Genomic DNA, 22341 nt, shown 5'->3' with positions numbered 1-22341 from the left:
AAGAGCAGAAAGTTTGTAATAAACTACGTGCCCCCAAAAACAGCCTCGTGGGAAGAGAGTGAACATAAAAGTATGTTAGAAGACACAAGAATAACATTAAACAAGATAATGGAAGATGGAGGAAGAATAGTTATGATGGGCGACTATAATTGCAAAGAAGTCTGCTGGGAAGAGATGACAGTAAAGGGTGGAGAAGACTCATGGGGAAATGTTCTACTTGAGATGATTATTGACCACACAATGACACAATGGATTCAAGAGAACACTAGGTATAGAAATGAAGAAGAACCATCGAGACTAGACCTAATAATCACATCAGAACCTGAAATAGTGGAAAAGATAGAATACCAGGCACCAATAAGTAAAAGTGACCACATATTGATAGAACTAGAACTAAACGAGAAAAAATACATGAAAAGAAATTAACAATATAGAAAAGGAAGATTGATGTATGATTTTTTTTTTTTTTTTATAAATAAGAGAATTCTTTCAAAATGAAAACTGGGAAAGAATACACAAAGAAGATACAACAGTAGAAGAGAAATGGAATATTTTGTCAAAAAAATTATCAAAAAGGAGTGGAAAAGTATGTCCCAAGACAAAAACAAGAAAAAGAATATGTAAAGTGCTGGTACAAGAAAAGTTGTAGAGTGTTAAAAGACAAAAGAGACAAAGCTTGGGCCGAATGGGAGAAAGACAAAAGACCTGAAAAATGGAAAATATATACTTGTTATAGAAATGAATATGTACAAGCGTGCAGAGAGGAAAAGAGAAAATATGAAAAAGATGTCATAGAAAAATGTAAAGATCAACCAAAACTATTCTACAGATTTGTAAACAACAAACTGAAAAACAAACAAGACTTGGAGAAATTAAGACAAGGAGGAAATAGAAATGGCGGAAATTATGAACAAGCATTTTAAATCAGTGTTTACAAGGGAGAATATACAACCGGAAGAGATCGAATGGAAAGAGAAAGTCCCCCCTATGAAAGAAATAGAAGTAACAAAGAATGAAATAATGAAACACTTGAGTAATCTTGATGTTAGAAAATCGCATGGACCAGATGAAATAGCAAACTGGATTTTGAAAGAATGCAGAAATGAACTGGCAGACAAAATACATAGCATAATAAATAGTCCCTTGAAAGAAGGAAAAGTTCCAGAAGATTGGAAAAAAGCAAATATAGTACCTATATATAAAGGAGGTAATAAAGAAGACCCTACCAACTATAGACCAGTCTCTCTAACAAGTACAATAGCAAAAATTTGTGAAAGAATGATCAAAAGTAAATGGGTAAAATATTTAGAAAAAAAAAAAAAACAGCGTGCTAAATCCAAGGCAATTTGGATTCAGACAAGGACGATCATGTGTCACCAATTTAATATGTTTCTATTCAAGGCTAATAGATATAATACAAGAAAGAGATGGATGGGCTGATTGTGCATTTCTAGACCTAAAAAAAGCTTTTGACAAAGTACCACATAAGAAGTTGCTTAAGAAATTAGAAACTGAAGGAGAAATACAGGGCAAACTGCTTAAATGGATGGAAGACTTTTTGCAAGAAAGAAAAATGAGAGTAGTGATAAGAGACAAACACTCAAAATGGGATGACGTAATAAGCGGTGTTCCACAAGGAACAGTTCTGGCCCCAATAATGTTTGCTATATATATTAATGATATGAATGAAGAAATTGAAAGTTATATGAGCTTCTTTGCAGATGATGCAAAACTATTAAAAAAAGTGAACACGGAAGAAGATTGTGAGTCACTACAGAGTGATCTAAATAAAGTATGGGAATGGAGTAGGAAGTGGGAGATGGAGTTCAACACTAAAAAGTGTAGTATAATGGAATTTGGAAAAAGCAAAAACAGAATAACAGGATCATATAAATTGGGAGAAGAAGGAATAAAAAAAGTTGAAAATGAGAAGGACCTGGGAGTCATTGTTATGAATACTATGTCACCTGAGAAACATATAAATAAGATTTTTGGAGAAACTTGTAATTTAATAAGAACAATTAAAGTGGCATTTACATACCTGGATGAAGAAATGGTGAAGAAAATTATAATCACTCTGATAAGACCAAGATTGGAATATGCTGCAACGATGTGGTCACCAAGTACAAAAAATGTAAAAAAAAAACTTGAAAGAATACAAAGAGCAATTACAAAATTGACACCAACACTCTCAAAACTATCATATGAAGAGAGACTAGCAAAACTTGAACTACAGACACTAGAGCAAAGAAGAGAGAGGAGATTTGATTGCTATTTACAGAATCATGAAAGGCATAGAAATTATTGATAGAGAGAATCTGATAAAATGGGATGATAGAAATACAAGAGGACACGGAAAGAAAATCAAGAAAGACAGCTATAGAAGAGATGTGAAAAAGAACAGCTTTCCTCACAGAGTAATAGACAGTTGGAACAAGTTAGATGAGAAAGTGGTGTGTGCAAAAACAATACATGAATTTAAAAATAGTTTAGATAAAATGAGATATGAAGACGGGACCCCACGAGCATAGCTCCCCTTCCCTTAAAATACAACTAGGTAAATACACACACACACACACACACACACACACACACATATATATATATATATATATATATATATATATATATATATAAATATATATATATATATATATATATACACATGTATGCGTGAATGGAGGTGATGGGGGATGCACGAGCAAGCTAATAAACTAAATTCCTTCGAATTTTTAATCGAAACGTAAGAACATAAGAATGAAGGAGACTGCAAGAGACCATAAGGCTTACACTAGGCAGTTCCATGTCCATCACCACCTGTCACTAGCTTTCTCGTCTCATTCACGTATTGTCTTGATTTCAACAAATAAATGTGGACGGGCGTGTGTGATTCACCATGGTTTTGAATATCTTTTATAACTATCGCCATTACCACACGGGCCTTCCCTCTGATGAATAAAACCCTTTGGTGTTGGCTAAAACAAAATATATGAAATGATTAATGGTTTCAGAGTGGTTAAAGATAGCTCCATCACCAAGGACCTCTTTAGTTGATTAAGATAATATGGCGTCAATCAGGACCAAATATATAAGGGCGTCATCATGCCAACAACATTAATTAAGAGTGATAATTTGATCCACTTCTTGAGAAGTCAGTCACCATTTCAAACTTGCCGCGCTGATGAAATTACGCCCCTTCTTGCTGGCAGGTGGGACTGTAACGCGTCGACCAACAAGGCCTGTGCAGGGTCGTCAATATTAATATTTTTGTAAGTATTCCTTGTAATATCGTGAACTCTTTTTGATTTCCAGTCTCGATATTTGAATATTAATTGTTTCAGTAGTTTTATGAAAATAGTTTGAGGTATGTAAGGTCATAAATATACATTAAATTTGACAAAATCTTATATTCTATCTTACCTTCGGGTTGGACGGATCGTCACCATCTCCGGGGTTGGTGAAGCGTCATCCAGAATTAGATAAACAAGTGATTTTTACTCACATATTGAAGAGATGTGTACGAAAGCGTGTCAGTCAGTATGCATGAGATGTAATCCCCAAATACTGTTGTTTCCTTAATTAGTTGTCATGCTGGATGGTTTAGGAAAGAAATAACAATAATAACAAAGATTTGATAAATGATGTTATATTGGAATAAAGAAAGGAAGGTGCAAAATCATCAAAATAATTGGTGGAATAATTTTTATTCTCTTGTCAATTATTAGTTAAAGGTCACAAGGTGTGACTGTGTACGGAAATTAAATTTTGCATGGCATTATAGGAAGGATAAAAGAATATATATATATATATATATATATATATATATATATATATATATATATATATATATTATATATATATATATATATATATATATATATATATATATATATATATATACGCATGTACCAAACTCCAAAGGCTTTTTCCCCCTTAGAAGGGAGGTAGCCAAAAAACAATAACATAAAATTCATTCCTATTCCATCCGTACATACTGAACTCCCATCCACCCCCTCCCTCCCTCTTGGTTCCTCCTGGATGACTGGTCATCCGTGCATCTCATCCACTACCCTAGGTCAGAAGCAATGTTGCAAGACAGCACATCCACAGCAAGTCCACTTCATTAATTGGCGACCCCCCATTCTGTCCCTTCAGCCAGAAATGGAGATGATGGGGAGAAATCCCTTTCATGCATCACAGCATCATCCATACACAACCATTCTCCCCTGTATTCTTTCATCCTTCCTCAACAGACATTCTCCTCTTTCCCAGTGCCCCTTTACCTCATCCATCCATCTCATCCTTAGTTGCTCCCTCTTGTTCACTCCTACCTCTGCCTTCCACACCTCTTTTACTAATCTTTCTTCACTCATTCTTTCCATGTGTCCAAACCATCCCAATATTCTTTCATCAACCCTATCTCCCAACTTCCTTTCCACCGCTGTTCTTTTCCTCACCTTGTTTCTCAATCTATCCAGCCTAGTAACCCCTATCATACTTCTCAGGCACCCCATCTCAAACACATTCAAACTCCTCCTCTCTTCCTCTTATGTTCCATGTTTCTCCCCCATACAGTACTGTTGGTACAATCACTCTTTCATACAATCTCCTCTTAGCATCCATTCCCAAATGTCTACTTCTCATTACACTTTTTAATCCCCCAAGGCATTTACTTGCTTCTCTCAATTCACATTCTACCTCCACCTTAACTCTTCCCTTTCCCACCACATTCACATCCAAGTATCTAAAACTATCCACTTCCTCCAGTCTCTCTCCCTTAACACTCACTTTCAGTCTACTGCCACTTTCTCCCCTTGTACATCTCATCACCTTATTTTTACCCACATTTATCTTCAACTTCCCATTTTTGCACACCTTCTCAAACTCTGTCACTAACTTCCTCAATCCCTCCTTTGATCCTGCTACAAGTGAGTGTCATCAACAAACAACAACTGACTTATCTCCCACTTTTCTCCATTTTCTTTAATCATCTCCAATCCCTGACCCATTACCCTTGCATTTACCTCTCACACCACCCCATCCATGTATGAATTGAACAGCCAAGGTGACATAACACTTTACAAAATGAAGCACAGAAACCAAAATCCTCTTATAGAATATCATATGAAAATGATAGGTATTATACATAGCTCTGGGCTAGAGCCCTCAACCTTACCCATCTCAATATATTACAATAACACTACCACCTGAATGGAAAAAAAAATCTACTCAAATTCATATAACACTCTACCACCCATACTACACAATACATCCATACAAAAGCACATTCACTCTCAAGTCACTAAATAAGCTCAAGACAGACCACCAAACTCAGTACATCTCCATTGTCTCCCAGATATCATCCTTACAGAAAAATCCCTCTCAAGAGAAGTAAGAACTACACTGGCATGCATTGAGGACACTATCTTGCATTAAAACAGTACCAACAGAATATAGGCCTGGCCACAGAACCAGTGCCCAAGATGAAACTGCCAGACAGAAGACAATAAATATCTCATTCTATAATGCCCCATCTAAACAATCTCTACACAGTATTTCTTCCTTGAGTGATGTATGGGACTGCCTGGTAGCCTTTGCAAGTTTCTTGGGAGCCTTGGATCTCCTACAAGAAAGACTTGGAGAAACAGATTGATTGATTGCAGTACAGAGGAAAGAAGTAGCATTCACTAGGGCCTGTCTCTCATTCTCCAGTTGATTATCATATCTAGCTTCAAATTCACATATGGTTCCAACTTGGGTTCTAATTCAGTAATTCCTTATGCTTTAATTATCATACTTAGATTTAAGTGCATGTATTGTTCCAACTTAGGCTATATTGCCTTCTAGATTATTCAAAGTGTTTATACAGTTGTATGGAAAACTATATTTCTTGATGTCCTATAGACATATAGCCTTTCTCAATATGTTTTCATAACCTCTTAAAACCCTCCCATCCCTAATAAAGATATCTCTTCTATCAATGTAGTCAATCCTTTTTAGTGGAGAGAGATGAGTGATATGATAGTGGTGTTTAGATCACTGAAAGGAATGGACAAAATTGATGCACAAAAACTTTTTGTTTGGAATGGGGAAGTGACACAAAGTTCTGGAAAAAAGTGACTAAAGCCTATCAAGACATATTTCACATAAATGCATCAATTTGTGGAACAACCTAAATGGATAAAGCCATAGTTCAGTCTTAAACAGTGGAGTTCATCATTATACTTTGTTGTAGTGTTACCAGGTGGTTTTATTCAGTTAAAGGAACTCCCCTCCCACATCATAATGTCTGGATTAATGCAAGTGTATCAAATCAGAATTTTTTTTAACTTTTTCCAATTTTGCATATATTTCATGATGAACTGTAATCTCCCATTTTGTTTTTGAAAATGAATATACTTATGACTTCTTTCTTATAACAGGTATTTAAAATGTCCCTATTTGTTAATGGCAATGGCAACCCATCAAATACTCAGCAGCCACCGAAGCAACGGAAAAAGTATGAAACAAGATACAACCCAAAATATGAAATAGAATACTGCTGGGTTGGGAGATCCCAAAAGGGTGAATTTTATGCTCTCTGCAAATGGTGTAATGTTGATATATGCATCAAGTCTGTAGGTTCCAAGGGATTACGCAATCATGAAATCACTGGACGACATCAACAAAGGACGAGGGAACAGTCAGTCAATAATTATGTTCAGTAAGTTTATTCTGAATATGCACCAATGCTGTATATACCTGTGTTTAAGTCTCTCATGCCTAAGGCAACTCCAGATTTTTTGATCAAGAAAAAATTATGATATACCTTATGTATAAATTGACCCTTTGTTTCTTGAAGGTAAAAGAAAAAAAAATCAGTTATTAGGTATCATATTTTATAATATGTAAAGTTGATTTAAGAAATTTCTAATTAAGAATTCTTTGTTCAATAAGCTGAAGGATGGTGAGCCTGAAGCACAGAGTGCCAAAGGCAAAATATGTACCTTTTGATATTTTTCATGTCTGAAGCTGAAAGTTGCTCCTTCCCCTTCCCATCATACTTGGTGTAATGTTTAGTGACCCTGCTGCTCCTGGGTGAATCCTGTTGTCATGGTCATCTGGGATCATGTTTTGTTTTGTATTTACATCCCAACCAGGAGGTTGCACTAAAGATATGCTGAGACCCTATCAGCAATTATTTATCACACACCATCAACCTCATACAATACCCCATAGACATATTACATGGATTTCAATTTAATAAAACTTATAGTCAGTTAGTTTACCACAAGTTCATGAGCTTCATCAGCTGAAGGCACTAGACACCTTTTCATTATTAGTTGGTAGATATTTTGTCTTTATTTACTGATAGTAACTGGCAAATGCTTTCAATGTCTTAGGCTAGGAGTTTCTCCAAGACCCTCCCTATCATGTACAGATTTCAACCCAATAAAACTAATACTCTTGTGTAGGTTAATCCTCAATTTTTTGCAAAAAAAATTGATCTCTGAAACTCAACTTTGACACAAGTATATGCAGTATATTTAATTTGCAAAACAATTTAACATGTGTTGATTGTGAGTTATATTTTTCTAAGTTCCTATCACTTGAAATTATAATTGTACATTATAGGAAAACATTGATTCCTTGTATTGATATTGTGATGTAGTGTCATGATATCTTCTAAATGAAAATATAATATTAACTCATACTTTAAGGAAAGTGACAAAATATTGACAAATTAACACAAAAAATTTAGTTTTTTTCTTCCTTTAATGTCAAGTGACATGACCATCTTATTTACAGCGAGTTGTATCCCGTGTTGGAGGTGATTGGTACCAACGACTCGAGCACAGTCACAACATATCCTCACCCACCCGTTTCTCCACAAACTCCAAACACTCCATGCAGTCCTACATACCCTCAAGAAGAGCAAGTATGCCCGACCACAACTTCTTCCATAGACACACAGATGCATCCCCACCACCCACAGCCACCACCACAACCTCCACCACCACAGCCTCCACCTGCACTCGTCCCTGTAACACCAGCATTACCACCTCAGTCAGCAGCAGCCCCGCCACCCTCATCCCAGTCATACATCAATTTAGATAATAGCAGCCTTCAGTCATCAGACCTGCCACAGAATACTAGAAGATCACAGCCAGAGCTTGTAACTCATCCTAGTACGTCAGCCACTCAAACTAGTTATCCCTTAACGTCAGATTCATTCACCACACCCTTTGCATCAGCATCAGTCATATCATCATCCCAGTCTGCTGAAGAAACAAAGACATCTCAAGCAGGAGCCACTGATACGAAAGTAAGATTTGTTTAGTACTACAACCTAAAAAAAAGAAAATAAAGAATTATATGAATATTTTTAGTAATACTACTTAAGAAAGGAAGCTTGCTGGCCAAGCAAGTTAGGATGTTACTTGTGGTGAAGGTTGAGGGGATGGTGGTTCAAACCCTGCCACTGGTGAAGTTGAACCAAGGACATGATTCATTAAATTCCATGCTACAATGTCCTCTGTAAGGGGCACTGTCCTAGCCTCCTGATAGGGGGAAGTTTGTGATGTTAAACCATATCATCATCATCACTTAAGAAAAAATTAAAATTATTTTACAAAATCAGATTGTTCATTTTGTGATACAGAGGAAAAAATAAGTGCAATATTTGGTAAATATTATTTAGGTATGTCATACATTGCAGTCCACCACTCGAACTCCTGATAACATTGTCATAGAATATGATGACCCCAGCTCTTCAACATCCCAAGCCCTCAACACAGATACTACCATTGATGACCTGACATGTAACGTCTGTGGGGAAGTTTACAAGAAGTGGACTCAGCTCAAGAAACACCTCCTGGACCATATTCTCATGGCTCAGAACAAAGCACAGAGTAACTTGGAAAAGAAAACAAAGAAGGTATTGTACATATATACACATGTTGAGCACATGATTTACAGGTGATTGTTTTTTTATATCATGGAAGTGTATTGCACATCTTTACACTTTTATATCTACTTTCAATGTGGCTGGGGTAGGTGCTTGCCAGAGAATTTTAAAAGGAATGAAAGGATGTTTTGGAAGGAAATGAAGGGTATGAAGAGGAGGGTTGTGTACAGATGACTGGTAAAAGGGAGCAGATAGGAAGCTATTAATGGAAAAGCAGGCTGTAAGATAAACTGAGTATTTGAAGACATGGTGGGGTTTTAGCGCGAACTTAAGGGAATGTAGTATTTCAACTGAATATTCAATCAACATGTGCATTTTTCATGGTTCTAAAGCTTGCTTCTTGACAGAGAGGAGGAAGGCCTAGGGGAAGACCCCCAGGGAGCAAAAACAAAAGTAAATCTCCCCAACAGGAGTTGCCCCAGAAGGTTAGTTTATTTTTTGCCTGTTTTTCTGCAGAAGGTAGGAGCATGCACAGACAGTTTGGGAGAGGAAGGAGCAGACTTTCTAACTTAGAGAGAATAGGCATGGTGGAAATGAGGCATACATATATGTACCACAGGCTTTTCCCCCTTACAAGGGAGGTAGCCAAAAAACAAAGGCATAAAAACCACTCCCACCCATTCCATCCCCACATACTCCACTTCCATCCACCCCCTTCCCTCCCTCTTAAATAATATATATATTTGGTGTTAAAGTTTCTAAAATAATTCATCTTGATCATTTACATGAAAAAGGGACTTGAGCCACTGAATACAAGTCCTGGCTCAAACAGAAGAAGAGGACGACCTCCAGGGAGCAAGAATAAAGTGAGAACCAATGAAATGCAAGAGAACTCTCCTACAGTCATTGCCAAGAAGAGAGGAAGACCACCAAAGAGGCAGGCAGATGTAAATGAATCCAGAACAGATGTGGTGGGTGAGTTTGTAGACATGAATACCATTGACGAGAATGCAGAACTGGTTGATGACGTAGAAGAAAATGATGATCAAGACAGTGAAAGAAAGGATAATGAGAGGTAAGAAAAAGTCATTACATGAAATATGTTCAGTATCAGAATAAAATTTTGGGAATAAGTTGTTGAATATTTTTTTCTGCTGTTGTGACTGTAACTGATCTGAGTACATTTAAGTTGTTTTTGTTTTTCTTAATTTATAGATACCATGCTTTGGGAGCATAGTTATGAAGTGTAATCTGTATGAGATTTTTATGCAGTGTTGAGTGTTTCTTCTTCCTGCTGTGCCAGTAACTGTTCTGAGTACATTCAGTTTCTTATTTGCCTCCACAACAAGGTCTTTCATATGAGGAATGAAGATCACATGTGTTAAATGTGGGGCCAAACATTTTAAAGGTTTTTGATCACTACAGTGGCCGCGAAAAGTTTGGGCGCGTAATTAACGAGACACAAATGTAAACACTTGTGACATTTAAATAATCATTTAAAGACCTATAAATGGCTTATTACATACCTTATTTACCAAGCGATTTTCCTTTAAGCTTTATGACCTTCTCCAAACGTGCCGGGATGCATCTTGCCAGGTTTTGTACGTGTTGAGGAATAATATTATCCCAAATATCCTGTATTTCTGTTTTTAGCTTAGCTACAGTGGAGACGTCACGATCTTGAAGCTGTTTTTTAATTATATGCCATACGTGCTCAATGGGATTTAGGTCTGGAGAATTTCCAGGCCATTTTTTGAAGTAATCAACACCATTGGGTAACAGACCGAGCTGTGTGAGCAGGAGCTCCGTCCTGCATAAACCAACTAGCATTGCACTTTTCAAAACTTTCAGGCAGGTTATCACACAATAACTCGAAATAAGTGTGCTGATTTACACTCATTTTGTGCAAGAAACACTAAATTGCCAACTCCACCAAATGCAAAGCATCCCCACACCATAACACTTGCAGCATGTTTCACCACTTTAGCTGTATAGTGAGGGTCATTAGGGTCAGACCCCCTGGGGCGCCTCACACGCTTCGACCTGCAGCCCGACGACACCACAAACGTTGACTCATCACTCCACAATACTCGTTCCCAGTCTTCTAAGGACCAGTCCTTATATTTCTTGCAAAATGCTATGCGATCACGTATGTTTTTTGCACTTAGGAGGGGAAGAACTTTAGCACAGCAACTACGGTATTGTAAATCTTTGGCTAAATGATCAGAAATACATCTTACAGACACATCATGCAGCAGTGCAGGGTTATTTTCTTTCAGTTTTCGAGCTGTGAGCGTTGGATCTTTATCTAACTGCCTCCTAATAACCGTAGAAGTACGATTTGATATCTTCCTTGGCCGACCAGAGCGATGCTTTGGAGTAGGAATGATGTCACTTCCTCCGTCTCGAAATTTCTTGGTCCACTTTTGCACTTGACGCACTCCAATTCCCACACGAGTAGCAATATCTTTACACTTATAACCCTCCTTATAGAGGGTTATGATTGTAACAACTGTGTCTCTTTCCAGCTCTTTACCACTTCCCATTACGGAGATATCAAGGCACAAAAACAGAGACCACCGCAAAAAAAAGACTACTCCCCGTGAGAGATGTTTAGAAACTGACTCCACGTGACATCGAGTGCGCCTAAACAGAGTTGCCAAGTAGTGCGTATTGTCTCGGCTAAATACGGGTACAAACGCTAGCATTGAAAAATAGCGAAAAGTTTGGGCGGAAAGTTGTATTTTTCGCATGTTTTGAGTTTAGCGGAAAGTTTGGCCGCCTATAATTTTGCACCCAAACTTTTCGCGGCCACTGTAGGTGTTTCTTTGATCATAGTAATCAAGCCTTAGTATTGTTTATCTATCTATATAAGGGCTTTTTCCACCTTCAGGGAGGTAGCCAAGTCAAAAGGCATGCACCCACTCCCACCCATTCCACTCCCATCCACATCCCTTTTTTCCCACTCATCTTAGTTCCCCACAGATCCCTGTCTCCTGCCTACTGCCCTGGGTCAGAAGCAATGTAGCGAGACACAGTATGTCCACAGCAAGGCCATTTCACTTAATCAGTGACACCCCCCCCCTCTCTGTCCCCTCATATTGATGATAGAAAAAACAGGAAGAAATCCCTTCAAGCTGCATCAAAATATCATCCAGACATAACCACCCCTTACTTTCCCCTCCCCATTCCCTTCCTTGCATCAAGGTATCATCTATATTTTCTGTGTAAATATATATATAATATATACATATGTATATTTACAGAAGTGGTAATGGAAACAAAAGTAGCAAGAAAAGTGTCAAAAAGAAGACGGGCCCCCTTCAGTGTCGAGTCTGCCGAATATTGTTCTTCAATAGGTAAGGTCGTAGACTTTTAAGGAGAAAGTATTTATTCATTTATTTTATTTTATTATATATATATATATTTTATTTATTTATTTTTTTAAGTCCTGCTTTCTTTTTGGGAAAAGGTAAAATAGAAAAGTGATGTTTTAGTTTGACTGCAGTTTCAGATTTATGTATATAATGACCTTTTCCACTAATGTTTCATGCTGCAGTCTGTGCTGTTTTTTTTTTTTTTTCATCAGTTTCATCCTCCTCCCCCTTTCCCAACTCTCTCTCTCTCTTTCTCTCTCTCTCATAAGAACCTTACTCATTCATGTTTTATAGTAATTTTTCACTAGCCTTTTATCCAGGATAGTGTCATGGCAATATCAGAGATAATAATGGGGTTGTGATGTAAGGTGGTAGGTGTGAACTAATTGGTAGAGTGTAGGGTAAATATTGGAGCCTGATATTTTTAACTTCAGGGTATTGGGATAGTAGGTGTGTGTGATATGAGAAGGATTATGATTTGGAAAAGTCAATCAGAAAAATAATTTTTTGGCTCGAGTTTCACCAAGTGGAAAACCCACTGCCCCACAGTGGCTGGCAACAGTCCTCAGAACCTCCCACAGAGCTCTCCTTTAGCATTTTATTAATTTATTTTACATTCCAGAGATGACCTGAGAGAGCACAAGAACCAGGAACACAACAATGGACGGCCATACCAGTGCGATCAGTGTGAGAAATTTTTCACAACAAGAAACCACTTAGAGGTCCATGTAAAACACAAGCATGCTGAGGGGCCAAATCCTTGCCAGTGCAATGTTTGTTTCAAAGTCCTTTCCTCACGGACAAATCTGCGCATCCACTTGAGAATTCACCAAGGTTGGAACTGTCGTATTTTTTTCTGTTGGGCATCTTACAAAATGTCATTCTGTACTTGAATGGGCCCATACTCAGGCATTGACTGCATAGTTCTGTGTAGTTTATATTTAAGAGGCTTAAGATCCACTCCTACAGACCAAAGAGACATAGCATTTATTTATATTAAGAAGCTAATTTCCACTCGGAATTCTCTATACATACATATACCAAGGGCTTTTTCCCTTATAAGGAAGGTAGCCATCCATTTCATCCCCACATACTCCACTCCCATTAACCACCCCTCCCTCCCTCTTTTCTTGGCTCTTCCTGGATGACGGGTCATCTCTGCATCTCACCCACTGCCCTGGATTAGAAGCAATGCAGCAATACACAGCACATCCACAGCAAGGCTGCTTCATTTAATCGACAACCCCTCCCCCTTCTCCATCTCCTCATACAGAAAAAGAGAAGACGGAGAGAAATTCCTTTGGACACAAAAACAACCTTACCTTTTCTTAAAACTTTCTCATACATTTGCCTTACCTCAAAAATCTGATTCATACAACCCCTACGTTTCCAAAACCCACACTGTTCCTCACCAATTACTCCCTCTGTTCCTCTCCTAGTCCTCTCAATGAAAACCCTCCTGTAAGCCTTTCCAACTACACTCAACAAACTGATCCCTCTGAAACTACTACACTCACACTTATCCTCTTTACCCTTGTAAAGCAGAACGATACTGGCACTCCTCCAGTTCTCCAGCACTCAACCATCTTTTAGACAAACATTTAACAACTTCACCAGCCAGTCCACCATCACTGTACCTCCCTTTTTTAAACACTCCTCATGACACCCATCTAACCCAGGTACCTTACCTTCTCTCATAATTTTAATAGCTGCTTTCACCTCATCTTTTCTTATTTCTCCTCCATTTTCTGCATTCATAACTATCATTTTCTTAGCACCTCTCACTGCAACTACCATTCCCTCCCTATCCTCCTTCACATTTAACAACTCCCAAAAATAATCTGTCCATCTTCCTCTTACTGCTGTCTCTTTCATTATCATCTCTCCATCTGCATCATTTGCACTCAGAATATGAGTATCGAGTTTTTTATTTTATTTTAATTTTGCCGTTTTTCCTTTCTGCTGGCCCTTTAAATAATTCTCTTACCGCTCCTAAGACTCCACCTCTTACTTTCCTATGCCACTGTGTTCTATCATTCTATGTACCAATAGGCTTCTTCCCCCTGTTAAGGGAGGTAGTCAAAAGCATCCACCTATCCCACTCCCATCCAGCACCCATTTGTTTCTGTTTTACCTTAGCTCCTTGTGGATGAAGGGTCATCCCTATCCACTGCCCAGATCAGAAGCAGTGCAGCAAGGCATAGCATATCCACTGCAGGGCTCCACCACTTCATTTACTTGGTAGCCCTCCCTCCTCATCTCCTCATGTAAAAATAAAAATGAGGAGAAATCCTTTCAGGCCAAATCAGTTTATTCTCCATTCACAACCATTCTCCACTTACACCTCTCTTGCCTTCTCCTTTCCCTGCTCAACAGGCATTCACCTTTTACTCAAGGTCCTCTTCACCCATCTCATTCACAGCTTTCCCCTCAAGAAGATGACCTCCTCTTTGCTGTTAAGATTAAGCAAGTAATATTTTTCACATGGATGCTTGCTGGCTAAGTGGGTAAGGGTGTCACTACTTGTGGCGGAGGTCAGGGTGACAGTAGTTTGAACCCTGCCACTGGTAAGTTGAACCAAGGGCATGGTTCATTAAATTCCACACTACAAATTTCTCTACAATGGGGTACCATCCTAGCCTCCTGATAGGGCGAGTTTTGCATTGTTAAACCAAATCATCATCATTAAACTGAATCAATATTTTTTTCTTTTCTTTATACAGGAGAGAGACCCTTTGAGTGCCCAATGTGCCACAAGACCTTTAGTCGCAAAGCAAACATGGAGATGCACATGGTGTACCACACCGGAGAACGCAAGTTTACTTGCGAGATCTGCAGGCAATCCTTCTTTGCCATCAATGCCTTGAAACGACATACAAAGCTTCACACTGGTAAGAAGAGTAAAGCAATCTTCAGCTTCAGTATTTTCTATAGTTACATACATATACCAAAGGCTTTTTCCCCCTTACAAGGGAGGTAGCCAAAAAGAAAAAGGCATATAAACCATTCCCATCCATTCCATCCCTAATACACTCCACTCCCCTCCACCCTCCCTTTTATCTTGGCACCTCCTGGATGATGGGTCATCCCTGCACCTTGTCCACTGCCCTGGGTCAGAGGCAGTGGCGCAAGACACAGCACATCTTTAGTTAGCTTAAGAAAAGGTTACTTCTTTTAAGTTAGGTGTCAGATCACCCTTATTTTGTATAATGAAATTTAGTTCATTACATGTTTATACAAGAAAGGGAAGATGATGAGTGGGAGTGGGTGTGTGCCTTGGCTAGCTACCTCCCTTATAAGAGGGAAGAGGCCTTTCAATATATATAGTTAGAAGGGAAAGTATAAAAAAAGTAAAGCCTCCTCGTGATAGAAATGGGGGGCTTGCAGTCAATCATAATTGTAATTTCGAACTTTGTGTTCTTTTCATTGTGTGTATGTCATGTACTTGATTCATTGCCAAATAAATTTATTATCATTATTATCCATTATGGAGGAGTACACTGTATATGAAAATAATAATACATAGTGCAACTATAACCTTCATTAGCCCTCTCAAAACTCCTTTAAAGCAATGACGTACATATTTTTAATGTTCTTACTTGTCATGGGAGTGAGATGTGTAGGGCCTTGGCTGGTGACCTTCTTTGTAAGGGGAAAGGAGCCTATTGGTATATAGATGGATAGCTTGTCTATCTAAGGGCTTCTTCCACTTTATAAGAGAGGTAGTCAGTCAACACATGCACCCATTCCCACCCATTCCACTCCATCCACCACCCATTGTTTTACAGCTAGATAGCTTGTAAATATATGTATTTTCATGTTACTTGCAGGTGAAAGAGACTACGTTTGTACAGTTTGTAATGCAACGTATGTAACAGGCACTGACCTACGAAGACACATGTTGAAACATGAGGAGGTCAAACCATATCCATGCCATTTGTGTGAGAAGCAGTTCACCAGATCCCACGATTTAAAGGTATGTATTATGTTAATATAGACTTTGTCCTACCTTTTCAAAAGAAGATTCACTCACATTTTCTTCTATTATAGATACAGCACCCTATTACTAAGTACACTGGTCACACAAGTTCCAGCCTTGTGTCTGATGTCTGTGCACTCTTGAATTTTGAAATCTGAAATTCATGATCGCACATACAAGCATCATGTATGTGTACAAAACACTAAGCAGACTATAAAAACAGGCAAGACAACCCAATTCTAAAATTACCAGGACTCTCACAAGTTGCCCTCACTCACTTGTATTCATGGCACCACCCCTTTGATGTTGAAGATGTACCACATAGATGCATGAAGTAGCTTGGTAACTGTCCATCTATATACCAAAAGGCCCCTTCCCTCCAAATAAAGCAGATAACCAGCCAATGGCATGCACCCATCCAACATACAATTGTTTCCCTTTTTAACCATTTTGTTATGATGACACTCACGTAGGTGTTGAGAGGTGTGAGTAGATACATGAGGATGCTGGCGTCAGCATCTTGATTATATATATAATTTTTGCAGTTGTAGATGAGTCCCTAGATTCTGTGAACTGGTTTGATCACGTTTTCTGTGTTTATTATTACTCAGAGTACAAGGGAACAAGTAATACAGCAGTGCCTTTATATTTTATAATGCAAGAAGTGTGATGAATCGTACATTTGGCAGCCAATGCTGTACATGAGAATTTGAGTCGTACAGAAGCGATTAAAAATCTCATAGCTCCTTGTGGATGAAGGACCATCCCAGCCCCCCACCTATTGCCTGGGTCAGAAGCAATGCAACAAGACATAGCATATCCACAGCAGGGGTCTGTCAGCTAAAGTTGGTTTACCTCTACTGCCTCATTTACATGGCAACCTTCCCTACTCGTTCCCTCACAAGTAAATAGAGAAGACAAGGAGAAATCCTTTCAGAGCACTTCAATGTATTGATATGTAAGAGATAGATTAAGACCAGATATAAAATTTTTATTACCAGGGAGATACCTTAGAAATTAATAAAATAGTGTGGTAATGGCCAAAAGAAATGAAATTGTTCTACATGATATGGAAGGAGTTGAAACAATACCAACCAAAAGTCAAATACATCCCAGACATTTCATACCATTGGTCTGCACATCACACTGAATCATAATCATAATTCTGTCACAATCTATATACCAAGGGCTTTTTCCCCCTTGTAAGGGAGGTAGCAGAGTCAAAGGCATGCACCCACTCCCATCCACCACCCTCGTTTTCTATTCATCCTAGCTCCTTGTAGGTGAAGGGTCTTTCCGCCTTCTTGTGAGGTCAGAATCAATGCATCAAGACACATTACATCCATAGTATGGCCACTTCACTTAATCAGTGCCCCTCCCCTCACATGGAAAATAGAGAAGATGGGGAGAATTCTCTTTGGGTTTCATCAAAGTATCATCCATATGCAGCCATTCTCCACTTACCCCTATCCCCTGCCTTCTCCCTCCCTTGCTCAATAGACATTCCCCTTTTGCTCAACCCCCCTTCGCCCCATCCATCCATCTCATCCTTGGTCGTCCCCTCCAGTTCACTCCATCCATCTCTGCCTTCCACACCTCTTTTGCTAATCTTTCTTCACTCATTCTTTCCAGGTGTCCATACTACAGTACAATATTTCTTCTTCAGGATATCTCTTAAGAGTAACCAGTGGTCTTTGTAGGACTATTTAGTCAAGATGGTCTTTAACCCAATATGGTCCAGAGGTCTCGGATAGAGTAGATTAGAATTGCATTATGTTAGCCAGAGAGAGATTATCTAGAGTGGCCACTGGGGTTTTCTGATTTAGTGTTTGTCTTTTTATAATTTCTTTGAGTGCAGGAAATAAAAACAAAGTGCATAATTTTCAGGTCCACCTTAGGTATCATAACAAAGAGCTTCGTTATTCATGTGACGTGTGCAACAAACAGTTTGTCGAGTCAGGTAATTACAAGCGACACATGCGACGACACACTGGAGAACGACCCTATTCTTGTCACATCTGCTTCTTAACTTTCTCACAGGTACGGGTACTTGTTCTTCTTGACATGAAAGTATAATAAAAATTATGCAAGGACTGTGTTGTGGTTGTAGTTAGGCCATGAGTTATATTTATTTTATTTTTTATTATTATTATTTATCATTATTATTTTTTTATATATATGTTAGAATGATTTAATCAATTAGTCTCTTGTCTTGGGTCTCATATGCCCTTGGATATCATTGTCTGTTTTAGAAAATATTATTCAATGTCAATGTCAAGTAAATAATCATGGATTTGAGTTTCAGAATGAGCACAGATTTTTTTTCCCATGACAGTTGATCTAATTGAAAATTAATAAAAAATAAAATAAAATAAGAGATAAATTAATTAAAAAACTTGGTCATCATATAGGAAATTTTATTTGGATATTGTAATGAAATTCTTTGTGGTTTGAAAAACAGGTTCACCACATGAAAACTCACATGAAGACAAGTCACAATGAAGAAATGGTGGAAGCACAGACAGGACAAGGCAGTAAACTCCGCACAGCCTTGACACGAAATGTTCGCATTCCTGTGAAAAAGACATCTTCAAAGGGTGTGGCCACTCTCCAGCCTCATCCTTCTCAGCCCTCTGAACCTCCTCCTCCTCCTCCTCCACTTCCTCCTCCTATGCCTCCCCCTGGTACTCACCCTCCCACCCATCAACCTCATCACCCCCAAGGAACATTACAATCACCTTCAGTGTCACCACCAACAGGAGTGGTTGGAGGTTCTGCTGCAGCTTGCCATGCAACACCTACACCTGCTCACCATCACCATACAGCATCTGCACCTGCTGCCACAGCAGGAATGAACCATCCAGCAATGACAGGATTCCTACAGTACAATTCACACTTGTACAACCACACGGTTATGCCACACTACCCAACTTTGTTTGAGATGTGTCCACAGCAGAACTCCACTACAAATTTTGAATTGGTGTGTCAGGTTTCTGAAATTTAATTTCAGACATTATGTCATTTGTTGTGAAAAATTTAATTCAGTTACTTCAGTGCAGCTGTTAGGAAGTATGACCTTTTATTGTAAAACAAGGCATCATAGATAATAAATTTGATAAATATTCACATTAGTGACTGTGCATTGATATTAAAGGTCAGCAACATAGACATTATTATTTTTTTACAATTAAAAAGTCAAGTTTATGGTCATAAAATGTTATAGCAAACACTAGAACTGAGATATGTGCTTTGACTAATCACTTTTTCAGTTACAAAGGGAGATGGCATAATATGCAGTTCTATTCCAGAAAAATTGATACAGAATTGAATACAATGAATTATAAGTTCCTATATTAAGGTATCCATAGTTTCTCTATTAATCATTCATATACATACATACATATACCACTGGCTTTTCCCCCCATACAAGGGAGGTAGCCAAAGTCAAAGGCATAAATCCACTCCCACCCATTTCATCCCCACATACTCCACTCCCATTCACCACCCCTCCCTCCCTCTTTTTTTGGCTCCTCCTAGATGACTGGTCATCCTTGCATCTCGCCCACTGCCTTGGGTCAGAAACTATATAGCAAGATGCAGCACATCCACAGCAAGACCACTTCATTTAATCAGCAACCCCCTTCTCTGTCCCTCATGCAAAAAAAGAGAAGATGGGGAGAAATACCTTCAGGTTGCGTCAAAATACCATTCACTCATACTCCCTAACACCCCCATCCCCCACCCACTCACTTCAGTGCATCACAGCATCATCTGTACACAACCATTCTTCACTCACCCCTATCTTCTTTCTTCTCCCTTCCTTCCTCAACAGACATTCCCCTCTCCCATTGCCCCTTTTACCCCATCCATTCATGTCATCCTTGGTCCCCCCCCACCCATGTTCACTCCCTCCACCTCTGCCTTCCACATCTTTTATTAATCTTTCTTCACTCATTCTGTCCATGTGTCCAAACCATCCCAATACTCTTTCATCAACCTTATCTCCCAACTCCTTTTCCACCACCACTCTCCTCCTCACATCCTCATTTCTCATTTTATCCAGCCTAGTAACCCTTACCTTACCTTACCCTTACCTTAAAAGGGGAATGTCTGTTGAGGAAGGAAGGGAGAGGACGGAAGACAGAGGTGAGTGGAGAATGGTTGTATATGGATGATGTTGTGATTGCATGAGGAGGAATGGGCGGGGGTGGGGGGTGAGGTAGTATGTGTGAGCAAATTTTGACGCAGCCCGAAGGGATTTCTCCCCGTCCCCTCCTTATATGCAAGGGGGGACGGAGAGGGGGGGGTCGCCGATTAAATGAAGCGGCCTTGCTGTGGATGTGCTGTGTCTTGCGACACTGCTTCTGACCCAGGGCGGTGGGCAAGGTGCAGGGATGACCCGTCATCCAGGAGGTACTCAGATGAGAGGGAGGGTGGGAGGGGTGTGGAGTGTATTTAGGGATGAAATGGGTGGGAGTGTTTTTATGCCTTTCCCTTTTTGGCTACCTCCCTTGTAAGGGGGAAAAAGCCTTGGTATATGTATGTATGTAGTAACCCTTACCATACTTCTCAGGCATTTCATCTCAAAAACATTTAAACTCTTCCTCTTTTATGTTCCATGTTTCTGTTGGCCCAATCACCCCTTCATACAATCTCCTCTTAACATCCATTCCCAAATGTCTATTTACTTGCTTCTCTCAATCTACATTCTACTTTCACCTCCACTCCTCCCTTTCCTGCCACATTCACACCCAAGTATGAAAAGCTATCCACGTCCTCCAGTCTCTCTCCCTTAATACTCCACTCACCCCTATCCCCTGCCTTCTTCTTTCTTCAACATTTTAAGGAAGAAAAACATGAAAAAGAGGCTCCAAATCCCCCTCACTTTGCACCACTAAGCCTTTTTTCATGATACAGTGAACACAGTAGTAGTAGTATTGTCCCCATCAAAAATTGGCCTGTTCTTTTTCTTCTAATCCCCTTTGTATCCCAATCTATTCACAAATCCTCTCATTCCTACTTTGCCACATTTCATAACTCCACATGTAAGCTTCAAGTGGTGTCATATTGGCAGATTCTTGTCAGACCAGGTTGTGATTGTATCATTACTAGGTTTTAATAGATTGTTAAATATTTTTCTTGTTATTTTAGATATTTGTGACTAATTATGGAAGTAGTGGTACTGGGAGACAACCGATAGAAGAAATTGTCTCTGTCTCTTCTTTCCAAAGCCCATCAACAGCTTCACATTCAGTCAGAGTTGCAGGGCAAGAACATGGTCTCAAGACCAGGCCTAAGATGTCTCTCCATATCAGCTTCTATTATTTGCCCACCTGTTTTTTTACTTGAGGAAATATGCCCCACTATGGCAATACCCAGACAACACAATATCCCTTCACTAAGTGATTTAAGGTCCCAACCAGAGGCTGTTATCAGATTCTTTGAGGCTGCAGGTCTTCTGCAAGAGGGACCTGGGGAAATGGGTTGATTGATTGATACATGAAGAAAGCTATTAAATGGCAGCTCCTGTTTGTTTTGAAAACAGCAACTATTAGCAGTATTGGCAGGTTAAATGTCATTTAACCAGTAAATTACAATATACATCATATGATGTGAAAGTTTTTTTTTTTTTAACATCGTGGTCTATATTTCACCCCCAAATATCTTAAAATGAAGTTTGGCATCACAGGATGAACGAGTCCATACATTGGACCTACCCACCCACACATTTCCCCAGACATTATGGGAGGGGCAGGTCAGTCACTTCCATGCAACCCACAACCCTCTACTTCTCATGGTGTAAGGTGTAAGATAACTTACACAAAACTATTCCTATAAAAAGGAAAGAAACAATGGAAAAGTGTGAAAAAGTAAAAGTTGGTGAGGAAGAAAGTGTGAAAAAGTAAAAGTTCTCTGTAGCTCACCCATGCACGACCACTGCTACCTCCAAGTGACAAAATTCTCTCTCTCTATCATCTCTGAAAAATTACACACCACAGGTGTGATCTAGGAAGCCCTATTGCACAGTTATTGGGTTAAGGATGAAGTCTATTGATTGTGCAACATTTTACTCATTGGAGCTTACTCAGTTACAGACT

General features: G+C 39.0%; 3 protein-coding genes across 6 annotated transcripts in view; 1 reads left to right on the top strand and 2 right to left on the bottom strand.

The window, feature by feature from the left end:
- The window catches only part of LOC143036893 (28S rRNA (uridine-N(3))-methyltransferase), a 19260-nt gene extending 15821 nt beyond the window's left edge, over positions 1-3439 (bottom strand). Inside the window, exon 1 of the mRNA XM_076204821.1 lies at positions 3421-3439. The gene's annotated coding sequence lies outside the window, so the exon portion shown is untranslated. The remainder of the gene's footprint in view (positions 1-3420) is intronic.
- LOC143036891 (uncharacterized) lies at positions 3211-22341 on the top strand. 3 transcript variants are annotated; one of them, XM_076204810.1, is made up of 12 exons: positions 3211-3269; positions 6423-6703; positions 7789-8305; positions 8699-8917; positions 9295-9372; positions 9682-9962; positions 12154-12246; positions 12887-13098; positions 14988-15155; positions 16095-16240; positions 18131-18283; positions 18705-22341. In XM_076204810.1, the coding sequence occupies exons 2-12, from the start codon at positions 6432-6434 to the stop codon at positions 19245-19247; spliced, it is 2682 nt and encodes an 893-aa protein (XP_076060925.1). In that variant the 5' UTR covers positions 3211-3269; positions 6423-6431; the 3' UTR covers positions 19248-22341. The 3 variants fall into 3 exon arrangements, with proteins under 3 accessions (XP_076060925.1, XP_076060924.1, XP_076060927.1); XM_076204809.1 differs by having other exon boundaries at positions 8681-8917; XM_076204812.1 differs by lacking the exon at positions 9295-9372 and having other exon boundaries at positions 8681-8917.
- Positions 19104-22341, bottom strand: part of LOC143036892 (xaa-Pro aminopeptidase 3-like) — a 32165-nt gene continuing 28927 nt past the window's right edge. The window contains exon 8 of one of the 2 annotated variants that reach the window (XM_076204815.1): positions 19104-19236. Coding sequence is in view for 1 of the 2 variants with exons in the window: in XM_076204818.1 (XP_076060933.1) it covers positions 19229-19236 (8 nt within the window). In the remaining variant the exon portion in view is untranslated. The remainder of the gene's footprint in view (positions 19237-22341) is intronic. The other variant, XM_076204818.1, reaches the window with a different exon arrangement.

The sequence above is a fragment of the Oratosquilla oratoria genome, chromosome 21 (genome assembly GCF_046742065.1).
Source record: "Oratosquilla oratoria isolate Oo_2021 chromosome 21, ASM4674206v1, whole genome shotgun sequence".
Lineage (NCBI taxonomy): Eukaryota > Metazoa > Arthropoda > Malacostraca > Stomatopoda > Squillidae > Oratosquilla > Oratosquilla oratoria.
This window is presented reverse-complemented; position numbering and strand designations above follow the sequence as displayed.